Consider the following 15,265-nt stretch of genomic DNA (forward strand, 5'->3'; position numbering starts at 1 on the left):
CAGCCACCCGACGGCGCTGGGGACGCAGCAACAGGCGCAGAGCCCTGTGCCAGGGTGCTTTTTCCCCCTTCGCACTGCTTCGAGCCCAGTCTGCAAACCCCAGCTGCCCCAGCCTCCCTCCACCCCGCAGAAGGGCCAGCAACAGGCTGCCCAGCTGCTAATTAATGATTTAAGCAATTAGAAGAGGTGCTTGAGCAGTGAGGCTCCCCCAGCCCCAATTCTTGTTTCACCGAAACCAAACCGGGTCCTGCTGAGCATGTCCCTGGACAAACCTGGGCAGGAGCAGAGCAGCCCCAGGACTGTCCCGATGGCCAACTTAGCCCCACAGATCACCCACTGCCCAGGTCACAGAGATCTACACCCCATCTCTCCCCTGCTCTCATCCCAAAAAAGCACCACCTTGACTGGTTTCCTGCAGAAACGGGACCTCTCGTCCACCCTGGACCCGAGAAATCTCCTTGTCATGTCAGTGAGGAGACAAAAAAAAATCCACAGAAGTCTTCCCCTTTGAGAACTTTTATTCAGTTGCAGAGAGCAGAAAAAACAAAGATAAAAAGCACTCACATCTAGCCAACTCCATTGCCTGGTGAACTCTGCGCAAGGTCAGCTGTTTCATCCTTCCCTGTTAGGAGGCAAATACAGGGAATACACCTGGTACAGCCCCGTGGCCTTAACATGGGGCCAGAAATGTCCGGCAACTTCTGACTTCTCCCCGCAGGGTTGTACAGCTGCTGCTAACAGCATAACCCCCGGGCTCTTAACCTCTCTGCTTCATTAGCTCTCTGTCCAGTTGTTTCCTAACAAGAAACAGCTTGTCTTTACCTTGCTCTGTACAGTTTTAGCCCTATCCGTATCCCAAGCCACCCCTAAATGCTGAAATTCAAACCAAACAGTCATCTTTCCTTCATTGGTTCTCAGAGACAACTCTCCCAGGCCTGAGCTGTACGGAGCCCTGCCCAGGGCAGTTTATTCCTTGAAAAGGAAGCCCCCGCCAGCCACAAGAAGTGCCATAGCTCACTTTCCTCTCTGTGGCCTTCCACAAATGCTCTGCTTGCACAACGCCCGTGTGAGCTGTGCTCAGCACAAGTGCTGTGAACCTCCCTGCAGGGCAACACGGTCCTGGGCTGAAGGTTGTCTTTGCATGAAAGGCCACAAGTGCTTTTGGAGGCCAGGTAGTCTCTGCATCTCCCTCCATCCCTAGGCATTATATGCAAAATATTACTCATGCTGGACACCAGTGGTATTATTATTGCTCTGTTAAAAATCACTGAAGGCGCCGAAACAGAGAGGCTACAGAGGCGTGTCTAAAACAGCAGTGGTGACTGAAGAAGCCAACACATCCAGCTTCTCCTCTTGCTGTCTTCTTTCTAGACCTCATTTGATATCTGTAAAATGGGATTCCTGAGGCTTCGTATTAGTTGCATCCTAATTCATCCACAAGTCAGTGCCTTGGAGGTTTCTTGGAGGTTAGCGGCACTTCAACAGACAGAGGCGTGAGCTGGTGTACAACCACCTCTCCTAACAACAAGGATTGTGTAAGAGCACCCACTGTGATAAAAACAAAACAAAACTCAACCAGCCCCCTGTACACGCAGTGTTAAAACCCCCCATGCACCGAGCGAGGAATGTGTTTCCAGTTCCCCTCTCCTCACGTCAGTGGACAAAACAAAATGTGATACGGAGACGTTTTTCCAAGCCATTAAAGAGCAATAAAACAGTACGACACCAGCACAAGAAAAACAACCCATTTTCCTGAAAGTAAAAACAACATGCATCACAGGCACTGGGCGCATCTGAGAAGATGTCAGACTCAAGTTTTTCAAAGGATTAAACGCTTCTGAATTAAGAGTGACAGCACGGTCACGTTGTGCTGCTCCCCGCAGCCTTCCTCAGCAGCAGCTCCTGCTCTCCCCTCTTCTCACAGCTCCTTTCTCAGACTTGGGAGCCACTGGAAGTAGCCATGGGAAGCGGACAAGCGTGCGGCAGCTGCCAGCACTGCAGACAGCGTGGTAGGAGGGACACAGAGTTTCCAAGATGCCCCCTGGTCGGACAGCCTGCTAGCACTGCACGGCACAAGTGCGAGACTCCCCGGAAGGTCTTTGGTCTTCATTTTCTCGTCATCTGCATAAGGAGGGAGACAAAAGAAAGATCCACACGGTAACTCTAAGGGCTTCAGCTTAGACTGGAAAACCCATTTGCCTGGATCTTACCAAGGCATGGCGTGAGGATTTCCTACTGCACACCTGCTGAATGAGCCCTAAATAAAGCACAACCCTAGAGGCTCTCCCTCTCCTCCCAGCACTCTCCCCTATTTCCCCAGAGGCGGGAAAGCAGACATGAATTAAGTAGGTCCTACCTGGAGGACCGGGGCCTCCTTTCCACACACACAGCTCTGTTTCAAGGAACCAACAGGCACTAACTACCTTGGGCATGTCACTTAATTTCGCTTGTAAATTGGGCAGCTTTCACGTGGGGGATGTAAATTCTTTCATCATTTTGAAAACAAAAGAACATCCCATCTTGGATCTTATAAGGTTAGAAAAATGCTCTTCTCCATTACGCTTGGGAGGAGAGCCTCTTGTTATGAAATGAACACAGGCTAACGTATGGAGTGGAGAAGCAAAAACTTCACCATTAAAGGAAACAAAAGTCCAAAAGACAAAATTAACAGAGAGAAACCACCCTCAATTCATTTGTTCCCATGAAACACTCAAAAATCCATCCCATTGCACAAAGTTCCAGCCAAAGCATTGCATCCAGCCATTTATTATTGCTACTTCTCATCCCAAAGAAATGCCAACATTTCCATCTGGCCTAGCAAACAAACAGCGCCAGTCCTAGGATACCTTACATCGACTGCAAGACTCACAGCACAGCAAGAGACTGCTGAACTTTCCTCTATCTTAATTTTTACTGACAAATCTATTCGTACTGTTACGGTTGTCCAGCATAAACGGTGCTGCCATAAGTAGAACAGAGGGATGTAGAGCTTCGCGAAGCTCAGTCTTGCTGGAAAATCCTTCTATGTTATTAGGGTCATCTTGGCTCACGTCTGCTGGTTGCTTGGCATAGACGAAGGAGGTGTAAAAGTCTTCCAGTGACTTGAAGACAATGGCAGGCTTGCAGGACTCTTCAAGAAGATGAGGTGTCTGCAAGTATATAAAAAAAAAACAACCCTCAGGAGAAGGTGTGATTAGTGCACACTTGGTTCATTAGCTGCCCTGATCTTTATTATCCCTCAGAGTCCATTAAGAAGTGGAATGTCAGCAACTGGATTTTTTTTTAAATGACGGTTACTCACAACCCTGGCCAAAGGGCAGCTCCTGCACAACAAGCTGAGAAGAGTGACAGATGATTATGAGATACAAATCACCATGGCTTAGCAAAGAATTACAGCTGGCTCATCTCTCAGCAGCCCCACGCAGAACAAGTGACAGCAATTACAGAGGGAGTTTCTCCACAGGAGTGAGAACTGAGTCAGAGGAGGTTCCCCTGCGTTTTGAGTTAAAAATGCCGATTAGACTTAAGTTCCTGAGATGCCCACCCATGTCTCCGTCACAAACTGGGAGGGGAGCCAGTGTTTCTATTACTGATTCAGCATGAAGGGGAAAAAATACTGAAACGACAAGCAAGAGTGCAATTCATTGTGCCCAAATGTAGCTGTTCAGAGATTAGGTGCCTCCTTTTCTAGGTTTCTTCTGGTGTCAAGGCAGCAGAAGAAAGGCATCCACCTTCAGAAGAGGTGAATCATCATCCAGAGGTGCATCATCCATTGGTGAGAGTGTTCAGAGGCTTAGCCCAGACCAAAGTTATTTTTACACAAGTAAATTTAAACAGTTGAAGTTGGCTGCTCACAAGGCGACTGTGAGAAGCTCCTGGTGCACCAAGGAGAGCTACGAGGCTGGAGAGCTGACGTTTAGAGCTGACCGGATAACAACACAATAATTTGAATGACAGGCATCAGAGTTCAATTAACCAGTTACTCAGCTTGATATCATCAGCCCACTGAAAACTTTTATCTAACATGCAGTAAAAAACAATGTTAGAACAAGGAAAAGAAACAACATTGGAAGATAATCATCTCCTCTTGCCACCCACACTGCCCTTGTGGGGGGACTGGCAGTGTCACTGCCACTTCAGGGCAAAGCAGGAACATTCATGGGCCAAGGGTGGACAATGCAAGTGTCTACTAGTACTGGAAAAAGGAATGGAAGTAATTCAGAAAGGGGCTATTTACAAAAAAGACAAAAGAGACAGGATTCCCTAGAGTGCTGGGAAGGGCAAGAAAGAAGTAAGGCAGTACCTACACTTCCTCCTGATTCCCACAGTTACCACTACCACCATTAAAAAGGAAAGCGTGAGCAGTGAAAATTAGAAATGGGGGAATACCACCTGGTGATGCTGCAAGTGCCGAAGTTCTACAGGGGTCAAGAGATGAGGAGGATTCAGAGAAATGAAAACCCTCTGGTTGTCATCATAACCAGCTGACTGGAGCACGTTTTCCCCTAATATGTACATGCAGGATTTAGTTTTCCATTCCACAGTCTTCCTTAAAAGATTTCTTGTCACTTTTTCTAAAGCAGTTAACAGAGATTACAGCCAGGGACAGAGAATGTGCCCATGACTTCTCTGATCCAGTGAGGAAATTCCTATGCTTCGAAACACACATGGTTTGACACTTGCAGAGGAATGTTTAGGAGTGAAGAAGGGCCAGGTTTGATCCATGAGGTGCTGAAAACAGCCAGTCATGCATTTCACTAGCACGTCAAGGTATTGGGGAAGCTAACATATAATCAATGGCATCAGAAACAAGAGCAGAAGGCAAATGTACAGCTCTGAGCCCATGCCAACAGCCAATAGTTATTTGATTGCTAGCCCCTTTAAAAAACATTAAAGCAATCAAAGCATTATTCAAATAATCTAAAAGCTAAAACAACCTCCCCCTAACAGCAGCAGCTGAGAAAAACGCCCTTACCTTCACCACTGCCATAAGCTCTGTGGGAGTTTCATTTCTATCTTCCTGTACGAATTCAGGGTCTTGATCTGTTGTTTCTGCAACATTTACTTCATCTGGAAGTGGCTGCACATCTTCCCAGCTCTCCTCAGTAGAATGGCACTGCTACAGAGGAAGACAAAACAAGAAAAGGCACAGCCAGCGTGGGCAGAAGAAACCAGGAAGGAAATCCACTGAAGTGCAGCTTACTGAGCCAGTAGATGATGCCACTCTGACAGATTAGAGAGAAATGCAACGGAGCCTTTTCTGCTCTGCTCAGAAGTTTTTAACGTTTCTTTCTGGAGAAGTTTTGGCAACTTGGAGAAAGAACATGCAAGGCAAGGCAATAATGTGATGAAGCAACTAGCTGTCAGCGTAACTTCTTTCCTCAACTGCAAAATGTACTTCTTGAATAAAACTGTACTTTCAAAGGCATACCTCCCAGTTCTTGCAGCCTTCCGAGAAACCCCACCATGCAGATATGGCCCAATCTAACAGGGCTGGTACAACACTGTCCAACCATTTTGCATTTAAGGGGGGCTGGCGTGGGGGAAAGCATCAAGTTGTTAAGCCTGAGGAGGTGAATCTATGATTTGACAATGCCAAGACTTTCCCCGCATTAAGGGCGGTTACAAGGAAACACCAGCTGAGGACTAACACTTCATACTAGGCATCTTTCATTTCAGTTCAAAAAACTTGGAGCAATTTTATAGTTCTCATTGATGATCAAAGATGACGAGGAATTGTTCTGGGCAACTAAACAGAACAGCAGAGCAAAGAAAAAAGGCTTGCTTGCATGAAGACAGACCTAGAAGACTGCACTTTCTGGAGGAGGATTCTAGAGAGACCTTTGAAATCAGACAGGACAAGACCACAACACTCGTGCATTCCTCTAGTCCCCAGGCTGCCAGCTATGCCTGCCGTTTACACACGGTTACAGGTAACTAGTGAGCGTACTCCCAGATTTTTCCAATACCCTCCCACCTCACAATAAACAAATAAAAAAAACAAGAACACAGTAAACTCAGATCTGCAGAGTCTTGATCACACTAATTTCTTGCAAAACTAGTAATTACAACGTTGGCTTCGAACCTTCCGTTCAGATGACATATCAAGTTTTTGGCAGAGGAAGACCATTAATAATCGAGATACACAACCTACATACAGTTCCTCTAGCACAGAAACTTAAGTCCGCTAAAACAAAGTCTCAGTAGAACAACTACTTTACAACTCACTAGCATTACATGAGACTTCTGCAACAATTTCAGAGAAGCATCATTAAAAACAGTCCTGGAACGGGCCTGCTATTGAGCATTCTTCTGAGCACTTCAACAACTGACATTTCCTTGGCCACTGTAGCAAGGTATGTTGAGAAGAAAAAGAAAACCAAACACCACAGTATAAGTAACAGGGGAAAGCAGAGAGTCTCCTGTAAAGAAACACTCTTTGTTTCTCATGGTACTACATTAAATTGCACTCAAGACCTGAGTTTTACCACCTGCTTAACCACTCTGTCCCTCAGCTTCTCTAGCTGTTAAATATCAAAGGGATCTCCTTTTTAATATGCTCTCAAATCAAATGTATCAAGCAGTATCCAGATCTCGATATCAATCATCCTTAAGAGTATATTTTAAATAAAATCATAGCTGTGTATAACCCCAAAACACTCAGGATTGCAAATCATTTTAGAGCACGCAAAACCCTTAATGCAAAGAGTAACACTAGTTTTTCTGGTCTGTTCCCACATTTGAATGATACCCTTAGTCGTTACACATCCTTTGCCAAACCCCAGAAAAACAGGAGAAAAGCACACCACTCCTTGGCTACGGGGCACACGTAACAGGAAAGCGGTGGGTGAGCCAAACTGAGCTCAACTGAGCTCAAGAATCAGGTACTGGTCTGAGTTCTTAAAAGAGTCCATTGTCTCTCCCCAGGAGATTACAGAGGTCAGGGGAAACTTTGAGTAGACAGACTCCATGGAGCCTGCAAAGGGACCAGAGGACAAGCACTCAAGTTGCATTTCTGATCCATTTGTAATGTTTTTTTACATCACAGTGGTTCTTAAAACAATACATGTCGACCAACCCCTGGAGCTGATTTCATCGAACGATGGCTATGCCCTAGCCAAATGCCCACCTGGTCACACAGCTCATCACCGTCCGGCTTCGAGCTCGATGTTTCCTTGTCTGCATCCAGAGATTCCTGCTGCAAGCAAAGGTCTGGCTCCACCAGCTCAGCATCCTCCTGCTTAGCACTGGGTTGAGTATACAAGGCTGACGGATTCAGCTCCTTGAATCCCTAATAACAAACAACAACCCCAATAGTAAAGAAAACTATGTTGTAACTACCATCACCACCAAAAAAAAAAAGATTAGAAATAATTTCTAATACATTTTAAAAAGTAGCACAGCAACCACAGGTTGGTGCCAAATTCTGGGAGAAATTGTCTTACTGCAAAAATCAACTCCCCCTGCCCTCCAGCAACAAAATTACTCAGCAGTGCTCCAGTCCCCTCAGAACTGGATATACTCATGCACAAAATACAATTACAGGAACCAATCCCACCAAACACTCATTCTGCATCTACTGAATAAACAATACAAGCAACCCAGGCTGTCAAGCCTGAGTTTCTGCTGAGATCAAAAATCTTGGCACCACCTTTCTAAGGGTTTTCAGGTCCACACAGTTCTTACCACAGAGCTGGGACATTCAGGTAACAATAGAAAGGGGCCTAAATCACAAGCACTCCCTGCACTGGTTTACAACCTGAATGTCTGTCCAAGGTACAACATGCAATCCACCATGCTTACTCCACTCGACATCATTCATTTCACTGGTAAAGGAAGATATTTTTAATCAAGACCATTTTTGTAATTCAGCCTCACATTACGGCCACCAAAACTTGCTGGAATTAGCAATGGGTCTGCAAGGAATTAACATATTTCTTAACAACCTCTCAATGCCATCAGAGTTTGGCCTTCTCCGTAGAACACCTACAGCTATTTTACTTCTCCCCATTACTGTGTGTATCAGCTCCAGATGAATCTGCAGTGCTAACAAGTTCATGAACTTCACACACACAAAAAATCTAACAGCAGATTAGAAAATTCTGAAGACAGGATAAATTTAATTTGTTTTGTAAAACCAGAGTGTCTCCGTAGTATCAGGTTCCAACTTAACCAAAAGCACTCACCATGGAGTTAGACACTGTGGGAGGCAGTCACAACATGTAAGTTACAGCTTAAACTAAAGATCTTCCTGCAACAAGCACCCAACTGACCCTTTCCTGCCATTCCTCTCAGCAGCACACATCTCCCTCCTGACCTGGGAAGGAATGTTCTCTCCGCAGACGTCTGCATATCCCTGGTCCCTCAAAACACAGTGAAAGTAGACATCCTCCTCAGAGGATGTGTCGCACAGGAAGAGATGCAAAATGCCATTCACGTATTCATCCACAATGCCCACAAGTAGCTTTGAGACACACAGCTTCTGGAATTGGAGAGTTGCTGCACTGGTCCACGTACCCTCAAGAAGAAACAAGAACATAAAGTTACTATAAAGAGACCAACATCCATCACCCGAGACTTTCCCTTGCAGGCACTTGTCATAAAAGCAATTATGCTCGGTCAGGCTAGGGACAAATACAGGAAAGTCAAGCAAACAAGCTTCCTAGTGCTGAACGAAATCAAACTACCCCAAAACCTGCAGTGCTAGTTACACTGGGAATGTCTTTTCACCCCAAGTATCTATTTTCAAACATGGTTCTGTGGCATTCACTAACGACTTTATCACAGATGTCAAAAATGCCATTGTGTAGGGCTCTTTTGTGTATTCTAGTGGTTTTGTTGTTGTTTTTGCTTTTTTTGGTAAATTAATTGTACCATGGGATTACGAAAGTTGACTACCAAGTTTTTAAGAAGCTGCTAAGCCTTAAAGCAACGAAAAATGCAAATCCTTAGCCCTCAAAAAAGGAACAAACAACCACCAAACAAAAAAAAACAGCGGAAAGTTCTTTTAAAACATTTTTAAACCACAGAAGTTTCAACTCTGCTCACACTTTCCTTTGGAAAGATTGTGTTTCTCAGGCTTCTTGCCCAAGAGTTTTCTCAGCGCAGGCTGGCTTTATTGATTGCCCCAAACTAACTCACTTAAAGCTTGGTCACAGAAAAAAAAAAGATTAGAACAGGGCTGGAGGTACCAAGCATTCAGAAGGACCCTGAAGAACTACTGAAGGGGGAAGAAGTGAGTTGCTTGACAGTAGGTGTATGTTTGTGAAATAACATAAGCAAGAATACAATGAACGTAAGGAAGTCAGGGTGGAAGGGCGATCACTTGCAGAGAGGTGCAGTGATACTCCACTGAACACTACAGCAGAATTGTTTCAGTTAATATCACAAGGATGTGAAAAAAAATCCAAATATTTGCCCATAACAGGTGAAAAAGTCAACCTCTACCTGACAGTTCTCACACATACGTCAGTAAACAAAACTGCATGCGAACACACACCTCCATGGGTTTCACCCATGCCAAGGAACACGGGATGGCCTGAGCAGGGAGCTTCAAGTAGCACCACCTACAATATGAAACAAAATCATGACCGTTACATAAAACAGCAAAAACAGCCAGACGAGCAGAACTTAATCCTCTTCTGGGTTTTAAAATCTACTTATTGGATTTTCCACTTAGGAATAAAAACCTACAGTAGCTTTGGAAAACACTCCATATCCAGAGAACAGGAACAGTAACAACTGTCCCCTTACCTTCCCTTGCCCACACATCTTCCCATCAAACCTTTATGGTTACGGAGTTATGGACAGAGTTATGCGTTTTGAACCAAAGAATGCCAAGTGCCAGGGGCAAATGAGAGAAGAAAATGAGGAAAAGATACTAAATTGCAGAGAACAACTACCTCTAACAGCACAAGCACAGCCCACTTAGACTTAGGACCATTCAAGAGGATGTTTACATCCATGACTGGAACCTAAAAAGGATTAGGGAGCTTGCCTAAAGCAATGGGAAGTGCCTAAAGGCAAGACTGAGTAAAGAAGGCAGAAACAGGAGAAGATTTACCCCCGAGTCATCATGAGAGTGATGAACATGGTTGATGAGCAAAGGGCATGGAGTGATGTGGACTAAAGGGAACAACAACAAAAAACAGCAAAAACAGCTCTTATGTGGGGTCACCTCAAGCATTAGCATGTAATTGAGTACCTGCAAGGTACCACTATGGAATAAAACCCCAGACCCTTTCTAGGAAGTCAGCATGCTGGGATGTTTCTCTGAACAACAGCAGGCCAATCAGCCTCACCTCAACCCTTTGGAAGGTAACAGAACTAGTCCCAGAAACCTGTTTTTAGGCACATGAACAAGCTGACTGGGAGTAGTCAGCACAAATTCACCGAGGGAATGTCATGCTTGACCAGTGTGAACCTTTCTACAACTAAATGGCTGGCTTGGTAGGTGACAGGAGAGCAGCGCCTGTCATCTTAGACTGCCATAAGGCTTTTATCACTATCTCCTGTAAGAGAGGGTCATGCTGTCATCCAGGAAACCTCGACAGGCTGTAGAAATGGGCTGACAGGAACCTTGTGAAGCTCACCAAGGGGAAGTGCAAAGTCCTCCTTGTGGAGGAACAAGCCCATGCACCAGTAAAGTGCTGGGGCCACCCAGCTGGAAACCAGCCTGGCAGAGAGGACCTGGGGGTCCTGCAGGACACCAAGTGGAACATGAGCTAGCAACATGCCCGTGCCACAAAGAGGGTATCCTGGGCTGCATTAGGCAAAGCATTGCCAGGAGACCAAGGGAGGTGATCCTGCCCCTCTATTTATAGCTGGTAAGGCCACACCAGAACTCTGTGTCCAGTTCTCGGCTCCCCAGTAGAAGAGAGAGAGAAATAGAGCTAGTGGAGAGAGTCCAGCAAAGGATCAGGAAGATGACAAAGGGACTGGAGCATCTCTCCTATGAGGAAATGCTGAGAGAGCTGGGACTGTCCAGCCTGAAGAAGTGAGGGCTCGGGGAGGAGTTCATGAGTATGGACAAATAACTGATGGGGAGAGTAAAGAAGATGGAGTCAAGCTCTTTTCAGTGGTGGCCAGTGACGGGACAACAGGAAACGGGCACAAACTGAAACACAGGAGGCTCCAACTGAACAAAAGGAAAAACATTTTTTTACAGTGAGGCTGAGTGAGCACTGGAACAGGTTCCCTACCTACAATGGCTGTGGAATCTGTCCCTGGAAATACACAAAAGCCATCTCAACGTGGTCCTGAGCAGCGTTCTCGAGTTAAGCCTGCTTGAGCCTGGGCCTTGGACAGGATGACCTCCAGAGGACCCTTCCAACCTCAACCATTCTGTGAGTCTGTCAACCATGTTTCATTTACTTACTTGAGGAATCTCAGCCAAGACTTTCGGACGATGCCTATGTTTCCATAGTCTGGGTAGAACACCTCCACTTCCTGGTCACTGACGACACGGTGGACGACAGCCCGGTACCACCATTTCGAAATCATTACACAGCAAAGCTGTCCAGGCTGCACTGAAGACTCAGGCATGATATAACGATCAGAAACAAGTTTATTTGAATAACAGCGTCTGCAAAACATCATAATGAAAGACTGTGCTTGCTAGGATGCAGGAGCTGAACAAGGAGAAATACAGAGTATTGCAGAAGAATCCCCATTTCTCAAAGTCCCAATGACATGAATTTTCAGGAGTTGTTTTAGCGGGTGCTTTACATCTCTGTTCTGCTGAACTTAAACTGAAATGACAATAGGAAATGCAAACTCATACTTTAACATTTGAGCATTCTTCCTGGAGTCCAATGAAAAGTGAATTCATCAGAGGCTAAATACAGTCAGTCTAGTCATTAACTTTAAACATTACCTTGACACATGACAGTTTTTTGTTTGTTTTTATAAACCAGTTTCTGGATTATAGGCTACACATACAGTATTTGTCTGCAGAGTCTCTAACTACACTTACGTGTGCCCCATGGACATAAGTGCTTACTTTGGCACACAATTAATAGAAATTGTAGCATGGTTGTGGTGGAACAGAATCCCAGACGCACAATGTAACTCACACAAAGTCACTGATGGGGTTTTGCTTTCAAATGTAGATAACAACAAAGGCATCTTAACCATTGCTTTTTGGTTAAATGTCAGAGATCAACGTGAAAGTCTTAACTGAGCTCATTAATAGTAGTAGCACAGACAATACAGAGGTGCAAAGGAAGACAAAAGTTCCCTTCCGTATCCTTTCCAGTCTTTTAAAGATTAGAACTGTCTGGGACACAGTGACGCAACTGTGAATTGTTATTAAACACATCATCTGCTTGCTAGCTAGTAGGAATGGGTAAGCATTATGAATACATTTCAGTACAACATAGGCATCTCCACTTCTTGTTACCAAACGAGCTGTGACCATATCTGCCAGCGGGCTGCCCTGTCCCCTCAGCACAAACACATACAACAGGCAGCAGTACTATCAAAAGGTTCGCACCTCATCTCCATCATCAGGTCCTGCAGCTTATCAGATGTTTCCCCGCTGCAGATGCGGATGTAGAACTGGCTGGGAGAGACGATGAATTCCACAAAGACTCCCACCAAGCACCTTCTCACAAGTGGTGGCAAACTGCAAAGGCTTCGGTCCTGAACAGCGTCTGGAGGGATTTCTGGCGTCACCGTCATCTTGTCTAGCAGGGACTGCTCCAAATCTTGAGGCTACAAAGGGGTAAGAGAAAAGCGGTACTAAGATGTCTCTTCCTGCACTGAACACACCATGAATGGCCTTTCCATTTAGGTTAAAAATACAACTCTGCTTTCCTGGGAATTGCTGAGTATCAGCAAATCCCACCAAGCTGTGCAAGCCTGGATTAAAACTTCTGCAGCAATCGGAACGTTTTCACATTTTCACACTCAATCTCTTTTCCTTCTTTCCTTCTCCCTTCCCTCTAGAGAAGCAACAGCGGTGTACACCTTGTTTGTATTCCTACAAAGAACAAAGGAAGGGAATTGAAGCCATGTCCCCTATTTAGACAATGTTAAATGGCTACTGCTAAAAAAAACAAACAAACCACCACCAACTCTGTTGAATTTCATCCAAGGGATGCTATTTCTATGCTCCAGGACAATGAAAGTACATGACTGAGCCAGCAAAACTATTTGAAAATTATTCAAGTGACAGAAGGCGTAACACATCTCATTTTCACACTAGAGCTACTTCCCAAGGGCAAAAACAAACAAAACCTACAAATTCTGTTCCTTTCTCACTCTGGACAAATTTGCTAGCACAGCTACGCTTTTTGCATAATTCTTTGACTGTTGTGTGCTGAAAAGATTATTTCACGTGAACTAGTGTGCAGGGGAATCTTCATCGTACATATGCTACTTTCACTGCCTCAAGAGCTTTCTTTCGGGGCAACGACCAGCGTTCCTCCAATGATCAGAAGTCAAAACAATTCCGTTTTTTACTCATAATGAATATGCTACAAGTTAACACTGCCATTATACATCAGGCCACGTATGGGAAATGTGTCTTCCTGCACACATACCTTCACTTACCTGCCTAATTCAACTGCAAATAGTGTTTGTAACAACACTTCTAAGTCTCTTCTAAAGTATTTTTGCAAGGAGAGAGGAATCTTTGCTTCTGCAGAGAGTCAGGGCTAATGCCCTTGAATTTTTTTAATTAAAATTTTGAGTAAAACATTGAGTTAAACAGTGAGTTAACATTTTTAATTTAAAGAGTAGCTGAGAGAATTCTTGCCTGAGTGGCATGACCTCTAAAAAAAATCCACACTTCATGGAATTCCTCTAAGAAGTGCCTGTGAGCACCGGCATTTCTGAGGAACAGCTTTGCTCCCAGAACACTCTTACCACCCTGTTAAGGGCACACATTATCTTTATCATCTTGTTCACGCACTGGTAGCAGCAACATTTTGGCGAGGACAGAAAACACGTACTTGAGAACAGGTTTGCAGAATAAGCAACAAAATCATAAAAAGGAAAACAAGACACTGTAAAAACAACACTTGCAGTACCTCGTGGTCTGCGAGACTGGCTAACTCCTTTCCCTAGGACAGACTGGCAGCTGCCACAGCGGTGTGAACGACACCCTTCCTTCTGCTCAGGGTGAGAAAAGCTGCTGAGAGCAGCAGCTCTGTACACTTTCCCCTTCTTAAGGCCAAGTGGATTGACTCAGCCTGTGTCCCTCATTCGTCCCTTACAACGCTTCCATTATTAGTTCCTTGTGACAGGATATTTGGACACCTTACAGCAGGGCAGGGATCAGGTCATTTCTTTCCCCTCTACCTTGCGGCACCCTGATGAACAAGCGTTGGTTGCACATACCAGCCAGCACATTCCAACTGGCTTTCCTCACCTTCAGGGCCTTTCTAAAACAAAACAGCAAGCTCAGCATTTTGTGAGGAATACTAGCTGTACAAACACATTTCAAGACTTATTCTGCTTGGGTCTTTAAACAGATTCCTACTGTGATACAATAGAACAAAAACCTAACTTGAGGTCAAGGTTACCAGGACCCTTTTTTGCCCTTCAAGAAGGGCAGGCAAGCTTTGCCTCAATTAGGGGAATGGCTGGTGACTTCATCACACCAAACTAAGTTTCTGAAAAGGATCAGGGCTGACTGCCAGAGGGCACGTTTTATGAACTGCCAGACAAAGTAAAACTCGGTCACAAGCTTCCAAGTTCACAATCACACAAAACACCAAATTCAGGAAGAATTCCTGGGACTCTCCTGCCAGTGTATTCCAATCCTCCAGTTGCATACAGCCACAAGTCGAGAGGGAATAACTCACTATATGAGGATTTTCTGGAGAAAGGGAAGGCCTAAAGTGGCTCAGAAGAGGACAAAAAAAAAAAAAGAGGGGACTAACAAATTCACCTAAACAGGTTTGGCAAATTAAGAGCCTCTGAACTGTTCCTCTCCATCTCCTTGTAGGAAATACACTGCTAAATTCAAAACCCTCAAACTCCAATGAGGCAGACCAGGAATGGCTACAACTTTAGACGGTGAACAAAGTGTTACTGGCTTCCTTCAGTAAGAGATCTAAGGCAAACAAAAAGACCCGAATCATGCACACAAGGTCCCACGACTCAATCTACAGAGGACCAGGCACTATCTGCTCCCAGCTACAGCCTGCCCCTAACCATCAGGACCAAGCCCATACCCTCAGCAAGGGTCAGCTTCAGACACAGGTGTGCTGCTGTAACCACCCACACCTGCTAGAGCACACCTTCTAAGCCTCCTTCT

General features: G+C 45.0%; 1 protein-coding gene across 1 annotated transcript in view; it reads right to left on the bottom strand.

The window, feature by feature from the left end:
- Positions 1-500: 500 nt before the first annotated feature.
- Positions 501-15,265, bottom strand: part of TDRD5 (tudor domain containing 5) — a 19,531-nt gene continuing 4,766 nt past the window's right edge. The window contains exons 5-12 of the mRNA XM_035333375.1: positions 12,494-12,714; positions 11,378-11,584; positions 9,500-9,566; positions 8,318-8,518; positions 7,130-7,291; positions 4,976-5,119; positions 2,933-3,149; positions 501-2,121 (exon numbers count right to left, since the gene is read on the bottom strand). Of these exons, the coding sequence (XP_035189266.1) occupies positions 1,919-2,121; positions 2,933-3,149; positions 4,976-5,119; positions 7,130-7,291; positions 8,318-8,518; positions 9,500-9,566; positions 11,378-11,584; positions 12,494-12,714 (1,422 nt within the window). The 3' untranslated portion in view covers positions 501-1,918. The remainder of the gene's footprint in view (positions 2,122-2,932; positions 3,150-4,975; positions 5,120-7,129; positions 7,292-8,317; positions 8,519-9,499; positions 9,567-11,377; positions 11,585-12,493; positions 12,715-15,265) is intronic.

The sequence above is a fragment of the Oxyura jamaicensis genome, chromosome 8, assembly GCF_011077185.1.
Source record: "Oxyura jamaicensis isolate SHBP4307 breed ruddy duck chromosome 8, BPBGC_Ojam_1.0, whole genome shotgun sequence".
NCBI lineage: Eukaryota > Metazoa > Chordata > Aves > Anseriformes > Anatidae > Oxyura > Oxyura jamaicensis.